We start from the raw sequence: 22476 nt of genomic DNA, 5'->3' as shown, positions 1-22476 counted from the left end.
GGGCCGCCTTCATTCCTCACACATAAAGACGACGGTAATAACGACTGTTCTGTTTCAAAGAAAATCCTCTTCTGTCGCTTTCTGGCCTCATCCCCGCGGAATCCCAGGCTCGCGCATGCGTGCAGGCAGCAGGGAATCCCCGGCTTCGCCGCAGTGCGCGGGAGGGGGCGTGAGACGGGAGTTCCGTGCGCTCCCAGCCCTCCTCGCGCGCGTTGCCTTGACGACCAGGCGGCGCCACGGGGACGCCGGACACTCACTGCGCCTGCGCGGGGGTTGTCTCAAAGGCGCCAGGGCTTTCCCGTCGTGCGCGAGTCGAGGCGGGAAAGCCGCGCCCGGCACGCATGCGTGGACCCTCGCCCGACCCCCGCCCTGTGGGCCAGGGAATCCTCACCTGCCGCAGTGCGCACTGGGGGCGGGGCGGGGAAACTGGATCAAACTGGAGTGGGTTTCGCTGAGGCTTGGGTTGGGGAGGGAGCGAGCGCGGGGTCTTCCCCAGGTTCCCGCTCCGGCCCTCGCCGTCGCCTTGGCAACCGGGCGCGCCCGCCGCAGTGCGGGGGCGGCGGCAGCCTTGGGGAAGCCGGGCGGCTCTGCGCCTGCGTGGGGCTCCGCGCCTGCGGCTGGGGTTTCCCTTCGTGCGCCTGAGGGATCGATGGTGGGGGCGGTGTGTGGGGAGGACTGGAGAAGGTGGGCGCTAGGGAAGGGGGTGAGCGTGGAGGGAGGGGCTGTGGGATAGGGGAGGATTGTGGTGGAAAGAGGAGGCGGAGTGGGTGCCCAAGAAGGTAGGGGGAAACGGGAAAGGGTGGGGGTGGTGGGGAGAGGGGTACCGGAGGAGATCGGAGGAGGGGGTGATGAGGGAGAGAGTAGAGGGAGGGGGACAATAGAGGAAAAGGAAGGAACGGAGGAGGAAGTTGGGGAGCAGTTAAAGGACACGGACAGTATGAGGGAAACAAAGAGAAGCTTATTGAAGGGAACACGGTGGGGTGTAGAGGTGACTGGGGGAGAGGACGGACACCTTCAGGACAAAGCAAACCCCAGGTTTGCTGAGCCAGGAAATCCAAGTCTAAGATTTCCAGATTTAGAAAAAAAAAAAGGTACAGGACACACCAGTTAAACTTGACTTTCAGTTAAGCAATGAATAATTTTTAAGTATGTCTCATTCCGTGCACTGTTTTTACTGGCAGCCCTAATCTTGGTCGGACCACTTCCCTCTCCTCACTGCCCTCCCCCGCCCCCCCCCCCACAGCCTGTCCCTTGAGCCTTTTTGAAAGCCACTGGGACCTCTCAGATGATGCCTTTGTCTCTCACCTCCCTGGTGCCCCACAGCCCTGCATACTGGTGCCCTCCCATGCCATCTCCCATCCTCCTGGCTTCGAACACCACCTTGAGGTGGAGTCCTGGCCAGGCAGTGAAATGCTCAAAGGCACGTCTCCCACAGCACCTTCAGGTCCTCCTGCGGGCACTAGTGCTCTCTCTCTCTCTCTCTCTCTCTCCCCCCCCCCGCCCCCCATAGCCCCTCCAAACCCTCTGCCTTGGGGCCTGGCCCTGCTGAGGTGACATAATGTCCCCGCCCATGCCAGCTGCCATCACCGCCTTCTCCCTGAACTTCCTGGGCTCCTTACTCTCAGCCTGTGACCCAAGAAGCTCCTACTCCAGACTCCCCCTCAATCTCTGGGCACATAAGCATATAGTAGATACTCGGAAAAACATTGGAGGGTAATTTTATAGAGGCAAGTACTGGGGGAGTACTTGATTTTTCAACACAGACAGCTGCATTTTCCATCCCTTAGGGCCACACACCCTCTCCGAGCTTTTGTACCCTCCAGCAGCAAAGCAATTTTCCTTTTATCCTCCCCTTTGGTTTCAAAAAGTATAAGACCATAAAACATTATGGGAAAGCTAATAACGGGGAAAGGTCAGCCCCTGAGAGCCCCTGGAGCTGGGCTGCCCCTCACTGCCTCCCCCTCTCCCCACTTCTCATCTTTGCTCTTCATATTTATTTCCCACCGCACCTCCCGCCTGGCTTCTGCTTAACAGGCCAGAAACTCGGCCCCATGGATCATTTTTCCCAGGGGCATGTTATTCTGGTAATGGGCTAAGCAGTCCTCAGATGGGGAACATTTGAGCCCCTGATTGTGCTTTTAGTTTCAATGTCCTAGGCGGTGCCCCTGCAGAATCAGGCCCTGCATCTTTTGTGCCATGTCCTAGGGGTGCTTTCTGGGGCAGCTCACTGGACAGAGGGTGATGCCATCCCTTTATTTGAAGCTGGGTAGCTCCTGGGGTGGTGCTGGATCAGAGTTGGCCCCCTCCTCTCATCAGCCAGGCCCAAGTTGCACCGGGGGCCCCCATTCCCCTGGGGGAAACAGAAGGTGAATAAGTGAACAGACCCGCTCCCACCAGGAATGAGGACAGTAACCTAGGATGATGTTGCCAGATAAGAATGACTCTAGGCAGGAGGTGACATTGGACCGGGCTTCTGAAAGACAATAAGAGGTGAGGAGAGCCAGGAAAGGGTGATCCTGGAAGAAGGAACAGCAGATGCAAACGCCCCCGAGGCTGGACAGGGTGACAGCTGAAAGGCTGGGGTAAAGGGCCCCCACGTGGGGGCCGGACCACGTGGCCTTTTCAGGAGCGGGCTGAGTCAGGATCCTCCTCTTGGTTCAAGCAGGAGATTGCCTGTAATGTGGGGCAGGACATGACCAGTCAGTCACATGGGTGAGGATGGAATTCTGTGGCTGCATCACAGAGAAGGGACTGTGGGGAGACACTGGGGACACATGAGCTGCGGGACTGGGAGGGGACGTTCTGGGGGACCCACGGGGCAATTGTGGGTGTTCAAGGGCGGGGGACACCCCAAATGATGCGTGCCCTGCCACCACTGGCTCGCGACTCTCCCTCACACGGGCCTCAGCATCCCACCAAGGGCTGGAAGCCACCCCCAGGGAGGTGTTGGGTGAGGCCCCTCCTCTGTCGAGTCCCCGCTGTTCCCGCAGCCCTCCCCCTCTCTGCCTCCACAATGCAGACCCCAGAGGGCCCCTGCCGCTTTGTTCTCTTTCCCTCCACACATGGTCACGGTCACGCTGGCGGCTCCCTCTGAGCGCGGCTTACACACATAATGGGAGGGGGGAGAAAGCGTTCCCAGTCGCCCCCGCATCCGCCCCGCGGTCCGCCTCCCCCAGCCCAGCCCGCACCGCGGAATCCCCGCCTCAGGACCCCGCCCGGGAGAGCATTACCTTTCACGAGATGCTAGGGGTGGGGAAGGGGGAGGGCTATTTTTAGAATGAATGGAAGAAAAGAGGGGAAAACAACAACAACAAAAAAAAGGATGGAGGCTTGTAGAAGCCTTCTGGCTCCCAAGAGGAAAGCCCCCTCACCCCAGGCCAAGGCAGAAGGGGGTGGGGGCTGTTTCAGAGACGGGGCGGGCGGAGCAACGGGGGCAGAAGGCGAAGAGGGAGAAGACAGTGGTCTGAGAGGGCGCCGCGCTTCCTCGAGGTAAGGGGGAGAGCTGGAGGAGACCAGGAAGACGTAGCCGGCAGCCCTACAGACTCCCGAGAGCTGTAGGGACCCCAGAGGTGGGCGCTGTCCAATCCAGAGACTCCGAGAAATAGACTCGGAGAGGGGCCTGGGCAGAGCCAAGGTCACTGGAGGGCTGAGCCCTAGACTCAGTGTCCCATCCCCTAGTGACCCAGACCTCGGGAGCCGCATTGTTCTAATTTGGCAGAGTGACCTTCACAAACCCTGCCATCCAGGCCTCTGCGGTTCATGTTCGGTGGGGTCCCGGAATCGTGCGGGAAGAGGGCGAATATCAGGATATCACTATGCAACAATAACACGGAGAAGTTTTCTGTGGTTTGTTTTCTGACCACCCCGGGTCCCTCCTCCCTCACTGGGACCTTCCAGTCCGGGCAATATCACCAGCTGCTCGAAACCCCCGGGTTCCCCCTGTAACTCCAGGCCCACTCAGGGTATGTGTGTGGGGGGAGGTTAATTGCCTTCTTCTGTCTCCCTGGCCTCTGCTCCTTCCCCGGACCCCGGGAGAGGCCCCCAGAGTGAGGGGGCAGCCGTATTCTGTGCTGCTGGGTCTCTGGGCCTTGGCCAGAGGCTCCCCCAGTCTGGGTCTCAGTTTCCCCATCTATGAAATGAGCGCCGCGGGGTAGCGGCGGCAGAGGGTCCTCCCGGCTCTTTGAGCATCCTAGGAGATTTGCTGGCACGCCCCTGCGAGGAGGGGGCTTGCGCGAGACCAGAACGGGGATTCCCGCCCCCCACTTCTAGAGCAGCGTGGCGGGGGAGGGGGTCGCGCGGTGGCAGCCTCCGGCTGCCTCTCCCTCTGCGCGGTCGGCGCCCCCTCCCCGGGCGGCAGGGCGGGGCCCAGAACGGCGGGGAGGGGGTCAGCTCTGCGGCGGCGCGCGCACACCCTCCCGGCTCACACGCCCTTGCCCGGCGGTGCACTTGTCTTCGCGCTCGGGCCAGGCGCGGGGGCTCCAGCTGCTGCGGCCGACTCCGGCCGGTGAGTAGGCAGTAGGGGGGTGGGTTTACAGGGTGGAGGTCTCAGCGGCGCTCCCCTTCTCCTCGGTGGGAGTATAGGTCTGGGTTTGCCCGAGTCGGGGAATTCAAAGGGGGAGCTGCGGGAGGGAAGGAAACCCCTTCCATTCTCCCCCAACACCAAGCCCCGAGTCAGCTCCAGGGCCCCCAACCCCTGGAGAAGGGGGCTCTGGCTCCCGGAATTTGGGATGCGGAGACATCCTCCCACGGAGGAGAGGGTGGAGACATGGGCACCCTCCCGCGCCGCCCTCCGTGTGTGTGTGTGTGGTGGGGGGAGGACTGGTCCCACTGCCCCTCCCCATTACCTCCCCCTCCCCCCCAGGCCTTTCTCTCCCAGTGTGTGGCAGGGATTCCCCCGGCCGGCCTTGCTGCAGAGTGGAAGGGAACCCCCTCCTGCCAGCCTACTGTGCGTTTGAGCGCCTGCCCTTTGGAGCTCACGCTCTTCTCTCTTCCCTAAGCTTCTTCTCCTACCCCCACCCCCATTGACAGGGAGAGAGGCCCAGGGAGGGTTAGCACTTAGCCAAGGTCATGCAGCTGGGCAGGAGCAGAGCCGGGTTTGTGGCTCACTAACCTCAGAACCCAGCGGATGGTGTCAGCTCTAGGGTCCTCCGCTCCCTGCATTTAACCACAGGTGTGAGGGCCCTGTCTGGGGACCCTGGAACTGGAGGAGGGTTTCTCTCACTCTCCCCAAGTCTCTCCGCCCTGCTAGAGGCCCAGACAGGAGTGAATGGGGAAGCCCCACCACCACCACCTGGCTCCCTCCTTTTGGCTCCGAGGTCCCTCGTGCCCCCTAGCCCCTCTCCCCAAGCCAGCCCAAGACCTTGAAGGAAATCCCTGGGACGTGGGGGGGATTCCAGATGGGCAGGCCGAGCATCGTGAGCCCGTAGAATAATGTCCAGTCTGATTCACCCATCTGCTGGTTGACCTTCTACCCTCCCCCTGCCCTACCAGGGCCAGAGTCAACTCCAAAGTCCCCCTGGCTAGAACAGGCAGCCCCTGAGCCATGCAGGCGGCCATTGGCTCCCACCCCAGACGCTGGCAAAAGAAAGGACAGCTGTGATGTTCACAGCCAGCTGAGTTTTCCCTTCAGTCCCATTCTGGGGTCTCCCCCACCCCTCTGCACCATGGGGCTGCCCTGTGTCCCCTTCTGCCCTCTCCTCCAGGGCAAGACGGGCACTGTGGTCATATGGGGATTCTGGAGACAGCCCTGTATAGACAGCGAATACTGTGAGGGAGCTACAGTTCCCAGGGCAGCTGCAGAAAGGGGAGGACTTAGGGGCGGCCAAGAATAGAGCCAGGCAAGCCAGAGGTTCCTGACTCCTTTATCCTCACACCAGCCCATCTTAGCCTCACCCACCCAGCTCTCCCTGTGGTGAAGGAATTGGTGGGGGCGAGGGGGGGAGAGGAAGAAGACAGGGAGCTGCATGAGGAAAGGCAGATTCAGTGTCAGGGGAAGGAGGGGGGCCTCCAGGGAGGGGGCCTGGGGGGAATGTATCAGCCGGGGTTCACCAAGGGGCATGCGGGAGGAAACAGGGCTCCACTGGACAGACAACGCCACTGACCCTGAGTTTCCCTAAAACTTACAAGGTAACCCAGCTTGTCAGAGTGTAGATCTGTTCTAAAGACCATGGCCGTCTGGGAGCTGTCCGTCCCCTGCCCTCCTGGGGCCCTGCTCCACCCCACAACCCATGTCTGGTCCTTACAGGTCAAGGGGGAAAGAAAAGCGGCCACAACCCCCTGCCAGCCAAGTGGTAGCCCAGCGGGACTGAAGGGGACAGGCCGTTTGGTGGTGCCTCATCAGGAAGACCCCTGCACCCGAGGGAGGGTGAGTGAATCGCAAACTCAGGTCACATTTGGGGGTCGGGGGCAGGGGACCAGGAGTTGGATAGAAAAACTGGTGATGTAAGAAAAAAGTGCCAACCTTTGAAACAATACTAATAATTTAATAATAATTATTATTATTATGACTATGCATTCTAGAGCCCCCTGGAGAATCACTGTCCACTTTCTTTGATCACTGGTGGTGGGGAACCTGCTCAGAGAGGCTCGGTGATCCACCCAGAGTCACACAGCCAGAAGGAGGGAGTTGAACTGGGTTGGAGGGACCCTAACCCCCACGGTCCCCACCCCCCAGATCCCGTGGCCTCACTCCCTGGGGACAACCCTTGGGGAGCAGCTCCTTTGCTGCTTCTTTCTCCTGCAAATGTTGATGGACATTCTGGCGTCGGCAGTGAGCTGCCTATGTGAAGAGGACAGAAGTGCCAGTCCCAGATGTGTGGGATCATTTAGTCAAGCAACAAAGACTAAGCAGTTATGGTATGCCGGGCCCGGGACTGGGCACTGGGAACACAGCAAGGACTGAGGCAGGGCCAAATATGCCCTTGTGATATGTGCTGGGAGGAAAATAAAACATGGAGATGTATTAGAGAATGACTGGGGCATAGGGGAGGCTCCTGTAGCTGGGCAGAGGGACCTCTCCAGGGAGCTGACCATGAGCTAAGACCTGAAAGAGGAGGAGTAGCCAGGCAGGCAAGAGCTGGCATACCAGGCAGAGTGAACAGCATGTGCAAAGGTCCTGAGGTGGAAAGAAGCTTGGCATGTCTGAGGAACAGTGAGGAGGCTGGTGTGGCTGGAACAGAATGAGCAAGGAGGAAAGTGAGGGCAGGGGTGTCTGCAGGAAGGGGCTGAGGTGAAGGAGTGGAATGCAAAACACTGGGGAGCCATGGAGGGTGTGTGAGCAGGGGAGAGACATAGTCTGATTTATGATTCTCAAAAGCCCCTGTGGCTTCCGTGGAGAACAGGGACTATTGGGGGCAGGAGTGGAAGTGACAGAAGGCCAGAGGGGAGGCCAAAAGGGCATCTGAGTAGTCAGCTGGGCCAGGACCAGGGTGGGGTCTCAGGGATAGAGAAGAGTGGGCAGATTCTGGGACTGAGCTGGCCATGGAGGATGAACTGTTTGTGGCCAGGTTTCTGCCTCATGCTGAGGGACCATGGGGAGGGAAGGAGGGATTCACTGTGCCTGGGGAAATCTAGGAAGGCATCCTGGAGGAGGTGTTCTTGCTGTTTGAGCTGGGTCTTGAAGGGTGAATAGGAGTTTGCCAGTGGCCAATTGGAGCCATGCCACGGATCTATCCATACAGATGCCGTGCAGGCCACGGGGAGCCACTGAGCACTAGGAATTAGCAGCAACATGATCATATTTTAGCAAGGAAAGATCCCTGTGGGGGCCTAGCAGAGACTGGACTGGAGCCCGAGCGGTCAGGAAGGAGCTTTTGAAATGGTCCAGGTCATGATCAGGCCAGTAGCAACTGGGAGCATCCAGTCAGCCATCACAGTATGCCTGGCACGTTTAATGGGGATTAGCTCCCTGGCCCCTCCCCCTGCCCTTGGCGGGTCCTCGTTGCCCTGCTGAGGAAACTGAGGCTCAGAGAGGGACAGTCTGTTGTCCACAACCACTGTATGAGTTTCCAGGGGCTGCTGTAATAAATGACTACAACCTGGGTGGCTTAAGACAGCAGGAATACATTCTCTCACATTTCGGAGGCCAGCAGTCTGAAATCCAGGTGTTGGTGGGGCCACACTCCCTCTGAAGGCTCTGGGAGAAGCCTCTTCCAGCCTCTGGTGGCACCAGATGTTCCTTGGATTGTGGCTGCATCACTCCAGTCTCTGCCTCTGTCTTCATGTGGTCTTCTGCCCTGTGTGTGTGTCTGTGTCTTCTCATGTGGTCTTCTTGTAAGAACACCAGTCATCGGATTAGCACCCACCCTAATCCAGTATGACCTCACCTTAATTTAACTACATCTTTCAAAGACCAATAACGTGGCGAAATAAGGTCACATTCTGCGGTCCTGGATGAACTGGAATCTGGGAGAGATACTGTTCAAACCAGAACAGCCATGCAGCAGGGCGCTGTGCTTGACGATCGAGCCTTTGCTCCAGGGCTTATGCCAAGGCAGGGGCTGTAGGGATGGGGACAGAGGGGTGGCCTGGAGCGAATTTAGGTGGACAGGCCTGGGGTCCCATTGGATGTGGGGGACTCTGGGGGGGAAGAGTCAGTCTGGAGCCTTCCAGATCGAGAGTGAGGAGGGAGGGAGGAGAAGTTAAGTGTCTGGAGCAGCGACGCCGCTGCCAGCTGAATGAACAAGACAGCCCCAGGGCAGGTCCCCTGGTGGATGTGGCAGGGTCTCCCAGACCTCGGCTGCTTGCGGGAACTCCGTGCTAATGACAAAGCCGATTCCCTGCCTGCATGTCACCCCCAGGCTCCCACCTCCTCCTTCAGGGTAGGAACTGAGGGCTCCTCACTGGGCTGCCCGTGGCGAGGACCAGGGGATGCCAGGCACAGTCCCTTTCCACCCCTCCCTGGCCTCATTTCCGCTGTGAACCATCTGCAGGGGCCAGTTGTATATATTTATTGATTCAAGGTCTTATCTTGCCCACTGGCCCGAAACCGTGAGTTTGGGGGATTTTGTGTGACTTTGTCCACAAGTGTCCCCCGCTTGGGGTGCAAACCCTGCCTACAGGAGGTGCTCAATAAATGCCGATAGAATAAATGAAGCTTCTCCAGGTCCCTGTACTGGAGAACCCAGGAACAAGCCCTCTGTGATGCCTGCCCCAGCTGCCCCCGCCCCGCCCCCGACCTTCCTGCCCTCATAGTTCACAGGACACTAGGGGGCTTAACCCTCCAGGAGTTCCGCTCTGCTCAGAGCCCTCCCACACACAGCCCTGTGAGTGGGACCCCTGCCCGCCTCTGGGACTCGCCCCACCCTGTTTACTCCTTCTCTCCAGCCCCACTGGTCTCCCTTCTCTTCCTCCAGCACACCCTCCTCTGTCTCACCTCAGTACCTTTGCCCTTGCAGTGCCCTCTGCCAGGTGTACCCTTTTCCAGCTCTTCCGGGGTGGCCCCTTGGCCCCTTTCAAATGTTCTCTTTTCCGAGAGGCCTTCCCTGACCATTGTAGTTAAAGGCTCCCCATCCCCATTCCTATTTTTCTCAACTTCATGGGATCCTTTTCCAATGCTTTTGTGTGGAAGCCTTAGTAGTCCTTTACGTGGAGAGGTTTGTTCCCTTTCTCTAGAAGATCAGCTCAAAGAGGAGCAGGTTTGTATCTGTCTCAGACTCTGCATCCCCAGCGCCAGACTTAGAGAAGGAGCTCAGTGGGTATGTGAATGAATGGGTGGATGAATGAATGAATGAGAGTGAGTGAATACCTTCCCCACTCACAGGGGACTCAGGGGTGTCCTGCCTCCTTCCAGGCAGTCATTGGTTAGACCCAGGATGGGTCTGAGATTTCTGTGAATGCGCAGCTTGGGGGTGAGGGGGCAGGTGGCCAGTCTGCCCCTTCTCAGGCCACTGCCTCTGGGTCCTTCAGTTCCTGGGAGGTTCTCCCAGGTCTCCTGCACCCAGACCCATGGCAACTGCCCTGAACTTGTGGCCCAGCCCTTGGGCCCCTGGAGGAGGGGCTCTGTGTTTAGCCTCCACCCCCTCACCAGTCTGTAGGTCATTTTCTGGGGCTGAGTCCTGAGGGCCTCCCAGCTGAAGTTCATTTGCATGTTCCTCAGGTCCCTTCCAGCCGACTGTGGGCTGTTGAGAGGCTGTCTGGAATGGAGACTCGGGTATATCCCACCCAGAGCTTCACTTTCATCCACCCCCTACCTTTGTCCACCAATGCCAGCCTTGTCTCAGAGGGCTGAGATTCAAGCAGATAGCATGGCCAACTTGGGCAGGAGGAGACGGTCACCAGATTGACTGTCAGCTCCTTGAAGAAGGTCCCTGATTCCTCAGGGCAGGTGAGCCCAAAAGGGAAATAGGGATGTTTCCAGGGAGAGAAGGTGGATGCAGAGCCTACAGGGCCTGGGCAGGGTGGGAGGGCTGGAGAAGCCTCTGGGGGCTGTGGCCGATGCTTTTGTGAATTTCTGGATGTTTACCTGTTGGACTTGAATTCAGAAAGCATCAGATGCTGCAGGGACACCCGTAGGCACGGTGAGCATGCTTCTCGTGGGGCAGGAACCCATACGGGGGCAGGCTCAGGCTGTCAGGGGACAGGGCATTGCATGCGGCACAGGGATGTGTGCCAGACCCTGAGAGAGATGTGGGTGGCTCCATCACTGCTGTGCTTTAGAAAGAGCCCCCAGTGGCTCAGGCAAGGGAACAGCAAGTGCAAAGGCCTGGAATGAGCTGAGGGGAGTCTGAGGAGGCCTGGGATGGGGGGCTGGTGAGTGGGTGAGTGGGATGCAGGCTGGAGCAGGGTTGAGAATGCATCCCTTTCGGGTTCCCACAACCCCACTCCTGAATCCCCTGTGGATACAGCAGGGTGGTCCCCAGGCCTCTACTTCCCACCTATTACAGACCTGTGCACTGTCACCATGGCTAGGCCTTCTTCAGGGTGTCCCCGACAGCCTGGGCTAAAGAACAGGCTCTCGAGAGGAGGGAACAGGAGTCCCATCTGCTGACCCCTGGCCATCACCTGGCTGTGCTCAGCCTCACCACCATCACTGCCCCAGGACACTACCCCCTGCCCAAGCAGCTGTCCGCTCATTTATTCATTCAGCTCAGCTATTTTCTGGGTACCGCAGAAGAAACAAAACAGATCAGCTGCCCTCAGGCAGTGATGAGCAATCAGATGTTCCTGACCTGGTCCAAAGCTCAGGGCCAGGAATAAAACAGATGGGGGGCTGGGAGAGAGATGGGGGGAAGCTGCTGCCCCCAGGAGCCCCTGGGCTGGGGAGGACAGAGCCAGACTCAGTCACCCAGGTGACAGGGTGGGGACAGGGTGAGGCTGAGGTAGTGAGGCTGCCTGGAAAAGGAGGAGGTAAGGGCTCCCCACCTTCCAGTCCCCACGGCTCCTCTGAGCTGCCATTAACATTGAATGAATGTTGCCCAAGGCCATCCTCAGTGCCAGGGGAAAGGGACACTATTTGCGGGACCCCCAAAATAGTCTCCTGCTGTTCTGCCATCCTGGCATTGGTTTGGGGAGTTAGGACTGGGGGAGGGGGCTAAGTCTGAGTGGGCTCTCTCCTTCCAAAGAAGATTACCTTTGCCCCAGCAGGCACCCCCCTCCACCCCTGGAAGCCCCCATACCCAACTCCGAGGCATCTTCTACTTGCCAACATCCTGCTTCCCACCCCAAGACTCCCCCACACGGAGAGGACTTTGATGAGGTCATTTCAGGAGGGAGATGTCCAGTCACTTTGCAAAGTTGTCCCCTCAGCAAGTGCGTGGTGTGATCAGCCCCCAGGCGCGCAAATGTTGAGAGGTGGCTGGAGTTTGGGGACCTGATTTTGATAAAGGAGTGGTTAGTTCTCAAAGGCTTTCGAGGTCGGGAGTTTTCGCTTCGCTAAGGTCCTCTCCACGGCGCGGGGCAAGGGTGAGTTTGAGGAGCAGCAGCTCGCTGGGGAGCGAAGGGGGAAGCGGGGAAATGAGGGATCTTTAAATAGAGGCGGGGCTTGCGGGGTCGCCGGGGGCGGTGCCAACCCGGGATCGGCCAATCGGCTGCGCCGCCGGCGTCGCACCGCCCCCTCCTCTCCCTGCCCGGGCGGGCGCTCGACCCCCGGCCGGGCCCGTGGGCAGGGCGGCGGGGGATGCGCACGCTGCCACCGCCCCCGGCCCCACCGCCCCGGGGCCTCGCGCCCGCCCGCTGCTGGCCGCCCCGCCCGCGACCCCGTCCCCGGCCCCTGCCTGGGGGTCCGCGGCCGCGCGGGACCCTCTCCCCTCCAGCCTCGTCCGCCTGCCCAAGACGAGTCCCGCAGGTACTGAGTGGGATGGGCAGGGGCACCCAGGGCGGCATGTCCCGGAGTGAGATGCGGTTTGGGGCAGGGGCTAGGAGGGTTTCCGTGGGGTCCGCAGCCCAGGGGATACGGCGACGGGGGGAATGTGTGTATGTGCACTGCCCGAGTGAGTAAAGATTCACGGACCCCCATCCTGGAGGGGGAGGGTACTGGGTTCACTTCGGCGGGGGCAGAGCAGTGAGTCTCTAAACTCCATAGATACGGTGGGGGAGCTCTCGGGGTGGAGGCAGTGACCCAGGACTGACATGGTAATGGGAGGAAGGAGACCCTCACCACTGGCCCCTGTATCCAGCCATTAGGGGCAGCACGGCAGGGGTCGGAAAGCCGGGTGCCCCAGCTCTCCCTGGACAGAGGTTGGGTACCCAGCACAGTGCACTGCTTGGGCTGTCCTGGAGGGTGGGGCCACATATGTGAGTGCTGAAGGCTGGGGGTGAGCCAGAGATGCTAACGGAGATGCATCAGAGTGGAGGGCACTGGGGACAGCAGGCTAGGGCAGGCTAATTGCACCCTGTTGGCTGCTGGCAGGTTCCTGACGGGTGGTGATGGGGGGAATGCCTAAGGGATGGGGCAGTCAGCCAACGACTTGCTGCACCCACTGTCGGGCAGCCCATGGGGTTGGAAGGACGAACAGATCCTGTCCACCCTGCAGAGCTGTGGCCCCAAGAGTGCTGGTGGAGGTGTGTCCGAGGGTCCTACCCCACCCTCCGCAGGGACACGCAACCCACAATTCACCCACATATCCTGGAAGGTTCTACCATGTGCTGCTCTGGCCATGATTCCTGGGAGCAATGGGGTGGGCATTTGCCCCAGGGAGGCTCTGCCTTGGAGACTGATGGGCAGGGGTCACGTTCTCCTGGTCCAGCTCTGAAGGACAGATCACAGTGTTCGGTAGTGTCACCACAACAGGTGTACCCATGGCTGAGTGCTAAGCATTTTCCACATGAGATCTCACTCCATTGTGGCCACTGACCCTGCTGGGGTGGCACCGAGACGCCCCTTTACTAAAGAGGTAAATGAGGAAGTGGCAGTGACTTCGTCCTGGCTGGGACACCCAAAGGTCCCTCTGCAATCAACCCGTCATTTGTAAAAGAGTTCACTCGAGGGCCTTTCGGGTCTGGCCATTTTCTTTCTCTTCCTGTTGGGTGGGACAGTTCGGAGGAGTCGGCCTCCTTGCTCCCTGCGCTCTGCACACCTTCGCCCACACCTCAAGAGCCCTCCTGGGTCCCCCCGGCCCTGCTCGGCCTACAGGTTTCCCACAGCATCTCGTGGGATGGGACACGAAGGCGGGGTTTTGCTCATCCCCTCACCCCAGAATTCAAGGAACAGAGGTCCTGTGCCCCAGACAATTTGGGGAATTCCAGGAACCCTCAAAACGAAATGCAGCCCATAGGATGTTTGTTGCTTTTTAGAGGAACTCCTTGGAGAACCCAGGGCCTTCACTCAGAAAAACACACCCTTTCATGGACATCCAAACCTTGGCTGGGGTGTCACAGGGACTTCTGGTTCTTTGGGAAATCTCTGAGGGTCCCGGGGACCCCAGCTTTAGGCCCAGATTGCATTGAGGGAGGGGAAGGTGAATCTGGGGAGGGGTGGGGTCTCTTGTCCCCAGGGCCCTAGGGTCCCACCCAGTCTTTAGAAACGGGCTGCCCCCTTCTCCTGTGGGATCGCAGGCAGGCCACTCTGTCCTTCCATTTCCTATGAGGTCGTGGGAGGGGTGGAACAGTCACCATGCCTGTGTTCTGAGCTCTGTGGCCCCTCAAGGACAGGGCCAGGCTGGCTCCCTTTCCAAACAGCCACTCATCAAGAGGGACCCAGGCAGATCCTGCCATCCACTGCCCCCAGACTGCACTAACTTAGTCCCTGCCTTTCCTGGCTGTGTGACCTTGGGCAAAGTGCTGAACCTCTCTGAGCCTTGTCTCCCCTCTGTAGAATGGGAGTAAGAATGCCACCTGCCTTGCTGAGTGGCAATAGGGATTAAATGTGGTAATTCTCATCAAGGTCTCGGCCCGCAGTAAGCAATAGGTCCGCATTAACAACATGGGCACTAAGAAGGCCCTCCCAGAAGCCACCTGCCGCCTGTTCACATGCCCTACCCCACCCCCTCCCTGCCCAGGACACGTTAGGACACGGCTGCCAGGCAAGGAGGAGCATGGCGGAAACACGGCCGAATTTGGCCTGTGTGTTGGGCGGCTGAGTCACATCCCCAAATTGCATCTTCATCGGTGCATTTTGGAAGGTCGTTTGCACCGCTCCCACCCGCTTCCGGTCCTGACTGCCAGGCCACCACCTCTCCTGCCTTTGCTCCCCAAGCCCTGGGCAGGAGCCTTCTGCACCTTCAGGAGGGAAGATGGGAGGGGTGCCTGAGGTTTCCTTGTGTCTTGGGCGAGGGCAGGGTCTGGGGCCGCTGTGTGTGTCCTGGTGGCAAGCTCTTAGCCCTGCCTAGCAGGCGACAGCCCTTCAGGTGGCAAGCAGGGGCTCTAGCCCAGAGGAGAGTGGCACCTGAGTGCTTGTGAGAACGAAGAGAGAGATCAGGGCCAAGGTCAGCCTTATAAACTGTGAAGTGCTGGCCCTGCAGGAGATGAGCCCATATAATCTGTGATGTCCTGGGACCACATGGGGCCAGCTCTTATAAACTGACGCATCAAGTCACAGGTGACATGGATGGAAGTGGGATACATTCTAAGACTCATGTTTCTTGTGTTCCTACTGTGTGCTGGCACCCTCGTCTGGAGACGTGTAGTGAGTGGGACAGATACTGCCTGGGGCGGGGCACGGACACAGGCACAGGTGGTTCTGCAATGCATGCGGTAGTGCCCTGGCCAAGGTCACCCCTGTCCCGCCTGGCAACATGGCTCATCTTGGCAGGTCCTGATGTGACACTTTCTGAGCCTGTCACCCCCAGGAACATGGCTTCAGGGCCAGGGAGGTGTCCTGTCTGTGCACGCAGCCCCCTTTCCTGGGCCCCCAGCACATGCCAGCTTGGCCTTTTCCAAGGGGACAACACTTGGCCCACAGCCCACCACTGTGTGGCTTCTTGGGAGAATCCCACAAGGCAGCCTGGTTCAGAATCTGCCTTGTAAGGAGATGGTCCCTTCACCACATGGTACCTCAGTTTCCCCATCTATACAACTGGCCAAATCCCAGGACCCTCTTCTTGGGGGTGTTGTGAGGATTAAGGAGAAAAATCTGTGCAAAGGACAGAGCCTGGCGTGTAGTAGGTGTTCAGTAAATGCAGGCTGTGGTGGCAGCAGGGGGTGCCTGCAGGGGTGGGGAGTGAGAGAGTGGGCTGGTGGTGGGGGTGGCAGGGGAGGATCTGGCAAGTTGGGACCCAGGAGATTGGACTCCAGGCAGCCTCATCATGTGCGTGTCATCGTCTTCAAGGTCCTTGCCCTTTCATGTGACGCCAGGGGACACTGCCCTGTGCAGGAGCAGGGGGCAGATCAGACAGTCTCCTCCTTGGTAGCCAGTTTCCTTGGTGGGGAAACTGAGTCTGGCCCGAGGTCACAGGACCGGGCCAAGCACGTCTCCCAAGACCCTGTAGCATCAATTCTGGGATCTTAGAGTTAAATCCTGGATTGCTGTTTTGGTCCTGGAATGTGTTTGGAGATCACAGACCTCCCTCCATCTAAGCAGGAGGGAGCTGAGAGTCTCATAGCCATGGCCGTGGTCCCCAGTTTCCCCCTGGCCGTATCCCGTGACTATGTAAGTGTGTTCAGGCCTTTGGACGGCTCTACGGGAGGAACTGGAGTAGAGCGAGATTAACTTGTCCAAGAGCCTGAAGGTCAGAAGGAGACAAGCCTGGATTGGAACCGCCTCCCAGCTGCTCATTTACACGGCCTCTAGTCCTCCCAGGCAAACCAGCCAGCGGATTCCATCTTGAGGCATTCAGAAGTGTTTATTGAATGCTAGGCATTGTTCGAGGTACCTGGAGACACAGAAAAGTCAGTGGGCAAAGGTCTGGTAGGAGGGTGTTCCAGGCAGAGGGCACAGCAGGTGCAAAGGCCCTGAGGCAGGACCAAGCTTGCCGGGATCTGGTAATGGGTAGGCCACCGTGGCTGGAAGGGAGTGACTCTGGGGAAAGTGAGAAGGATAAGGTGGGCGGGAGCCAGACCACAGAGGCCTCCTGGACACAGTGAGAAGTTGAGTTTTTATACAATGGCACTGGAGAGCCATGGGGATGTTTGGAGCAGAGGAGGGACATAGGCAGGTTTCTGGAGTGGCCAATCCACGTGTCAGCCGCAGTCGGTTCCTGGCCTCTCCAGCCTCAGGATGTGCTGGGGTGGGGTCCGTAGCCCTCTGGTCCGTTGCTGAGGCCCTGACACGACCGTGTCCCCCATGCCCTGCAGGTCAGCGCGGGAGCCCAGTTGCTGAGCCATGCCGGGCCCCGGGCGGCCGGCAGCAAGCCCAACCCCAGCACCCACATAGTCATGAACAGCCACAGACACAATGGCTTCGGGGGACGGCCACTGGGTGGCGGGCTGGGTGCCCTGGGCCGAGACCCTCCGGACCCCGAGGCCGGCCACCCGCCTCAGCCTCCAAATGGCCCAGGCATCCAGGTGGTGGTAGCCAAGAGTGAGCCGGCCCAGCCCTCGCCCGGCAGCCCCCGGGGGCAGCCCCAGGACCAGGAAGAAGAGGAAGATGAGGAGGAGGATGAGGCGGGTAGGCAGAGGGGCTCGGGAAAGCCCCCCAGCGTGGGCCACCGTCTGGGCCACCGGCGGGCGCTCTTTGAGAAGCGGAAGCGTCTCAGTGACTACGCTCTCATCTTCGGCATGTTCGGCATTGTTGTCATGGTGACAGAGACGGAGCTGTCCTGGGGGGTCTACAGCAAGGTAGGTGTGGCCCTTCCCCCTGGCACCCCAGGGAGGCCCTGCCGGTCCCACTGGGCTCCCTGAGACCCCTTGGGCACGGGGTGGGGGGCCACATCAGCCCTGGGAGAGGGGGGTGGGGGATGCTGAGGGGTCCCTGGAGGTGGGAAGGTGGGGGCCCCTGGGCCTCCTGTTGTGTCCACCCCGTGGGGGCAGCAGGAAGGCTGCAGGTGGGCCCAGAAGCCTCCAGCCCGTTTCCTCTGCCCTGCAACAAGGGGCTGCACCTTGGCTGAAGGTGGGGATGGGGCTGCCTCCCAAGGTCAAGCGGGGGGAGGGGGGAGCCCCAGAGAAGGGCTGCACGAGGAGCAGGGAAAGAGCTTTCCCTTTTTCAAGAGCGGTCAGGACCAGGTTACATGGGTCCCCAAGTGGATGTGAGGACAGAGGGAGATGAGAGCCATGTCAGCCTGTAAACCGGGAAGTGCTACGTCTGCATGAGGTCAGTTTTTGTAAACTGTAGAGTGCTGTACCCATGTGAAGCCAGGCCTTATAAGCCGAAGTGCTGGGCCCGCCTTGCTCTCAGCCCAGGCCTGAGGAGTGAGGACCGGAGCTTCACTTTCTGAGTGAAGTGACCAGGTGGGGGGTCAGGAGGGCTGCCTGCCTTGACAGTGTCTGTTCTGCCCTCTCTCTTTGTCCAGGAGTCCCTGTACTCATTTGCACTCAAATGCCTCATCAGCCTCTCCACCATCATCCTGCTGGGCCTGGTCGTCCTCTACCACGCCCGGGAGATCCAGGTCAGTGCCCAGTGGGGTTGGGGCAGCTCCCCTCCCCCCAGCCACCTGGGAACCCAGCCCTCTAAGACATAAAAGTATCAGTAGCCTCTTTATAGTAAAAAAAAAAAAAAAAAAAGGACTTCTGTGGAGACACACTGTTTAGATCACTCTAAATTTCCTTGGAATGCATATCTTCATTTTAATTTTCATTGATTCTTTGGTAAAGAACACCAACATTGGGGGAGCAGGAGGTGGGCTGGGGTTCTGGTGCACGTGGGTTGTTTTCACAGCCCTGGGTCTTCTGAGGTTTTGCAGCCATGGGGTCCAGTGTTTGTAGCACCAGGCTCCTTTTCCTAGTCCATCGGACCCTGTTTTTGAAAGATTTATCTTGTGCCAGAGAGTTTATTCTCCTATTTCAGGGGTTGATCAAAACCTGGTCAGGCTCCTGGAGAGCCCAGTTCAGGGCTTGTCAGGCAGGCGTTACCACAGCAGGCTGGCACCAAGGCCTGGGGACACCAAAAGGTGTCAGATGTGGCTCTTGAGTCTGGCCTTTGACCCCTGACCTCAAGGAGCCACAGTATGGCAGGAGATGGGTGTAGGAAAATCCTGCCTGCGTTGCACTGTATGCAGACCTGTCAGGGGACACCCAGGGTCTGGCACACAGGAGGGGTCCCTGATCTGGCTGGGGGTTGGGGGGAGGGGGACAGTGACCCCTGAACTAAAGGAAGCAGTTCTGAAGATACAGCTGTGGACAACAGTCTGGCAGTTCCTTAAACAGATAAACATGGAGTTACCATATGACCCAGCAATTCCCCTCCTAGTTACACACCCAAGAGACACAACAACCTACATCCGCACAAAAACTTGTACATGTATGTTCATAGCAGCATTATTCACAATCGCCAAAAAGAGGAAACAACCCACATGTCCACTGACTGATGTATGGATAAACAGAATGTGGTCCATCCGTACAATGGAATACTATTCAGCCAAATGAAAAAAGAAGGAAGCACTGTGTGTTTGTAGCACCACAGCCGAGTGGCTTAAACAACAGAAATGTATTCTCTCACAGTTCTGGAGGCTGGAAGTCCAAGATCAGGTGCTGGCAGGGTTGGTTTCTCCTGAGGCTCTCTCCTTGGCTTGCAGACGGCCACCTTCTCATTGTGTCCTCACATGGCCTTTGCTCTGTGCTCACACATCCCTGGTATCTCTTCCTCTTCTTATAAAATGACACCAGTCCTGTAGGATTGGGACCCCACTCCTATGACCTCATTTAATCTTAATTATGTCTTTAAAGGCCCTATTTCCAAATACAGTCATACTGGGGGCTAGGGCTTCAACGGATGAATTTTGAGGGGACAAAGTTCAGTCCATAACACTCCACCCTCTGGCCCACCTTGCAAATCTTTGTCCTTTTCCCATGCAAAATGCACTCATCCCATCCCAGCAGCCCCCAAAGTCTTAACTCATTCCAGCGTCAACTCTAAGTCCAAAGGCTCATTTAAATATCATCTAAATCAGACATGGGTGAGATTCGAGGTACTGTTCCTCCTGAGACAAAATTTTCCTCCAACTGTGACTAGACAAGTTGTGTGCTTCCAAAATACAATGGTGGAATAAGCATAGGATAGACATTCCCATTCCAGAAGGGAGAAATATGAAAGAAGAAAGGGGTGGCAGGTCCTACACTTCTCTCAGACCTAGCCAGGCAAATCCCGTTAGATTTGAAGGCTGGAGTGTGGTCTTCCTTGGCTCGACGCCCCAACTTCGAGGCCCACTGTGGTGGCAACATTGCCTCGTTGGCCCCGAGTGGTGGCCTTTTGTGACTGCCTTCTCTCACTCAGCTTGATGTGTTCAAGGTTCATCCACATTGTAGCATGTGTCAATGCTTCCTTCCTCTTTATGGCTGAGTAATGTTGCATTGTGTGGAAGGACCACATTTTGTTTATCCATTCATCCACTGATGGACACTTGGGTTGTTTCCACTTTGGGTGCCCATGAACACTGCTGCTGTGATTGCGTGCACACAAGGACGTGTCTGAACGACCATTTTCATCTCTCTCGCCTATATGAGGTGGCCGGGTCATTGGTAACTCTGTGTTTGACTTTTGGGGAAACATCTGTGCCACATTTAGCTTGAATTGTGGCCGACCCTGAGAACTAGGGAGTTTTGCTCTTGAGGCCGTGTTTCTTGTAAAAGCCGACGGGGTTTTCGGCTGGGATCTTGCTCCGGGGCCTGGCCTCGTGTCCGAGGCCCGCCTCATCCCGCCCGCCTGACCTCCGCAGCTGTTCATGGTGGACAACGGGGCAGACGACTGGCGCATCGCCATGACGTGCGAGCGCGTCTTCCTCATCTCCCTGGAGCTGGCCGTGTGCGCCATCCACCCGGTGCCCGGCCACTACCGCTTCACGTGGACAGCGCGGCTAGCCTTCACGTACGCGCCGGCAGCGGCCGAGGCCGACGTGGACGTGCTGCTGTCTGTGCCCATGTTCCTGCGTCTCTACCTGCTGGGCCGCGTCATGTTGCTGCACAGCAGGATCTTCACGGACGCCTCCAGCCGCAGCATCGGCGCCCTCAACAAGATCACCTTCAACACGCGCTTCGTCATGAAGACGCTCATGACCATCTGCCCGGGCACCGTGCTCCTTGTCTTCAGCATCTCCTCCTGGATCATCGCCGCCTGGACCGTGCGGGTCTGTGAGAGGTGCGCCCCTGACCCCTGATCCCACTGACCCTCATGCCCACCCACGACTTTAGTGACCCCAGGGCTCTCCCAGCCGTCACTCTGTCCCCCTGACTTCTGACCCTGGTGAACCCCATGCCTACCCACGACTTCAGACATCCAAGGCCTCCCCCCAGCCATCACTCCATCTCCATGATTCTGACCCTGGTGACCGCCCCCCCCCCATACCCAGTTCCTGGCCTCAGTGACAGTCCCTCAAGTGCAGCTCCCTCATCCCTGGGACTCCAGCCCTGTGTCCCCACTCCCCTCCAGCACCTACCCCGCACCCCTCTAGGACCCCATCCCTCTTCCTCCTCCCCCTCCCCCAGGGGCCCCTCCCCTGGCCCAACCTCTGGCCCAGGGTGGCAGAGGCAGCAGGAACAGGGCCTCCCCTCATCCACCTGTCCCCCCCACAATTTAACCTGCTCTCCTTCTCCCCTCTGCCCGCCCCACCGGACTGTAGGGAAAACATGTGAGTCCTACCCTCAGCTGAGCTATGTGTGCAGAGCTGCCAGCTGCCCTGCCCGCCAGGAATTTAAGATCCGCTGCCACCAGGGGAGGGAGTGGGGAGGTGAGGCAAGTGGCTGGGCCCTGCCCCGAGCCCACAGGGCCCCGCGGAGAGACTGTCCCAGTGCTGCCAGGCAGGTGGGTCTGGTCAAGCCCAGGATAGCGGGAGGCAGGCCGCTCTTGGGCTGTGTGCACACGGCATCCCTCGGGTCCTTGTCACCAAGGCGGGGCAGTGGCGGGGAGAAGGGGGGAGAAGAGCGTACTTAGCTCTGGTGCCTTGTCGGGGCAGCTGGCCCCAGGGGTTCAGACAGCTCCTTTGGAGAGTTAAGTGGGTCTGGGGTGAACGAGAAACCCATCCAAGCTTTTAAGACCCCCGTAAGGGGTCTGTTCTGAACAGCCTTGGAAGGTGCGGGGCCATCCACCCGACTACCTCTCAGGGCATGGGGGTGCCTTGTCTGGGAAGGGGTCTCTCCTGCCTTGTGCCTAGCTGGGGCTGGGACTGGGCTTCCTGGGAGGTTCCTGGGCTGGACCTGCCCCCAGATCCCCAGTCCTCACCCCTTCAAGCGCCCCCTCCATGACCCCTGCCTCAGCCTGATGTCGGGCTGATGGGGGTGAGGGCCTAGCTCTTCCTGTCATCAAGGTTTACTGTCTGAGGGTCACACAGGGACTCCTTGGACCCCTAATGTGCCCCCGTGCCAGTTCCCACAGACCTCAGGACTGAGATCTGGGGAGTGGGAGAAGGTGCCTTGCATCGGGCATCCCTGGGGTCCAGGCTGGGTCACTGCAGGGGTGCCTGGTAAGGGTGGGGAATAGGGCAGGGCCCGGGGGGGCAGCCAATCCTAAATTCTGAGCCCTCTGACACCGCTTGACGCCCTCTCGCCTGCCTCGCTCCACCCCTGTGGCTCTGTCCCACCCCACCTCCTGCATGCCCCCCACTCCCTGGTCCTGGGTGGTCCTGTAGCACCCACCATAGCTCCAGCTGGGCCTGGAGCCTCCCCCGATGGCTGATGGGTCCCCCACTCCTCCTGCCTCCTGGGTGTGGAGCCCTGGTCTCCTGAGAGGGGGAAGCGGGTGCCGCTTGGGGCTCACATACCTCCGTGAAAGATGGGGTTCAGTCCCTGGTCCCCCTTGTCCAGCAAGCAGCCTGGAAGTCCAGGCTGAAGGGGCCTGGAATGGCACCCGACCCTCCAGGGGGGCAGGGACTCTCAAAGCCCAGACCTGCTGGGAAGGCCTCCAACCCTCCTTCCCACCTTTTGGGTTTCCATCTCCTCCTTATCTTGAGCCCCTGACCCCAGCCCCATCTGCCTGGGACAGCCCTATCCGCCAGCTCCCCCTGCCCTGCCCCTGCG

At 59.0% G+C, this 22476-nt stretch overlaps 1 protein-coding gene across 3 annotated transcripts in view; it reads left to right on the top strand.

Moving 5' to 3' along the window:
* The first annotated feature begins 4381 nt into the window (after nt 1–4381).
* Nucleotides 4382–22476, top strand: part of KCNN1 (potassium calcium-activated channel subfamily N member 1) — a 31814-nt gene continuing 13719 nt past the window's right edge. For 2 of the 3 annotated variants that reach the window (XR_007476323.1, XM_049707527.1), the window contains exons 1-4: nt 9755–12283; nt 16669–17151; nt 17823–17918; nt 20184–20602. Coding sequence is in view for 2 of the 3 variants with exons in the window: in XM_049707527.1 (XP_049563484.1) it covers nt 12116–12283; nt 16669–17151; nt 17823–17918; nt 20184–20602 (1166 nt within the window). In the remaining variant the exon portion in view is untranslated. Of the gene's footprint in view, nt 4505–6244; nt 6365–9754; nt 12284–16668; nt 17152–17822; nt 17919–20183; nt 20603–22476 lie in introns of those variants that run through there. The other variant, XM_049707528.1, reaches the window with a different exon arrangement.

The sequence above is a fragment of the Orcinus orca genome, chromosome 3, assembly GCF_937001465.1.
Source record: "Orcinus orca chromosome 3, mOrcOrc1.1, whole genome shotgun sequence".
Classification (NCBI taxonomy): domain Eukaryota; kingdom Metazoa; phylum Chordata; class Mammalia; order Artiodactyla; family Delphinidae; genus Orcinus; species Orcinus orca.
Note: the sequence above shows the minus strand (reverse complement) of the source record. Positions and strands in the feature narration are given on the sequence as shown.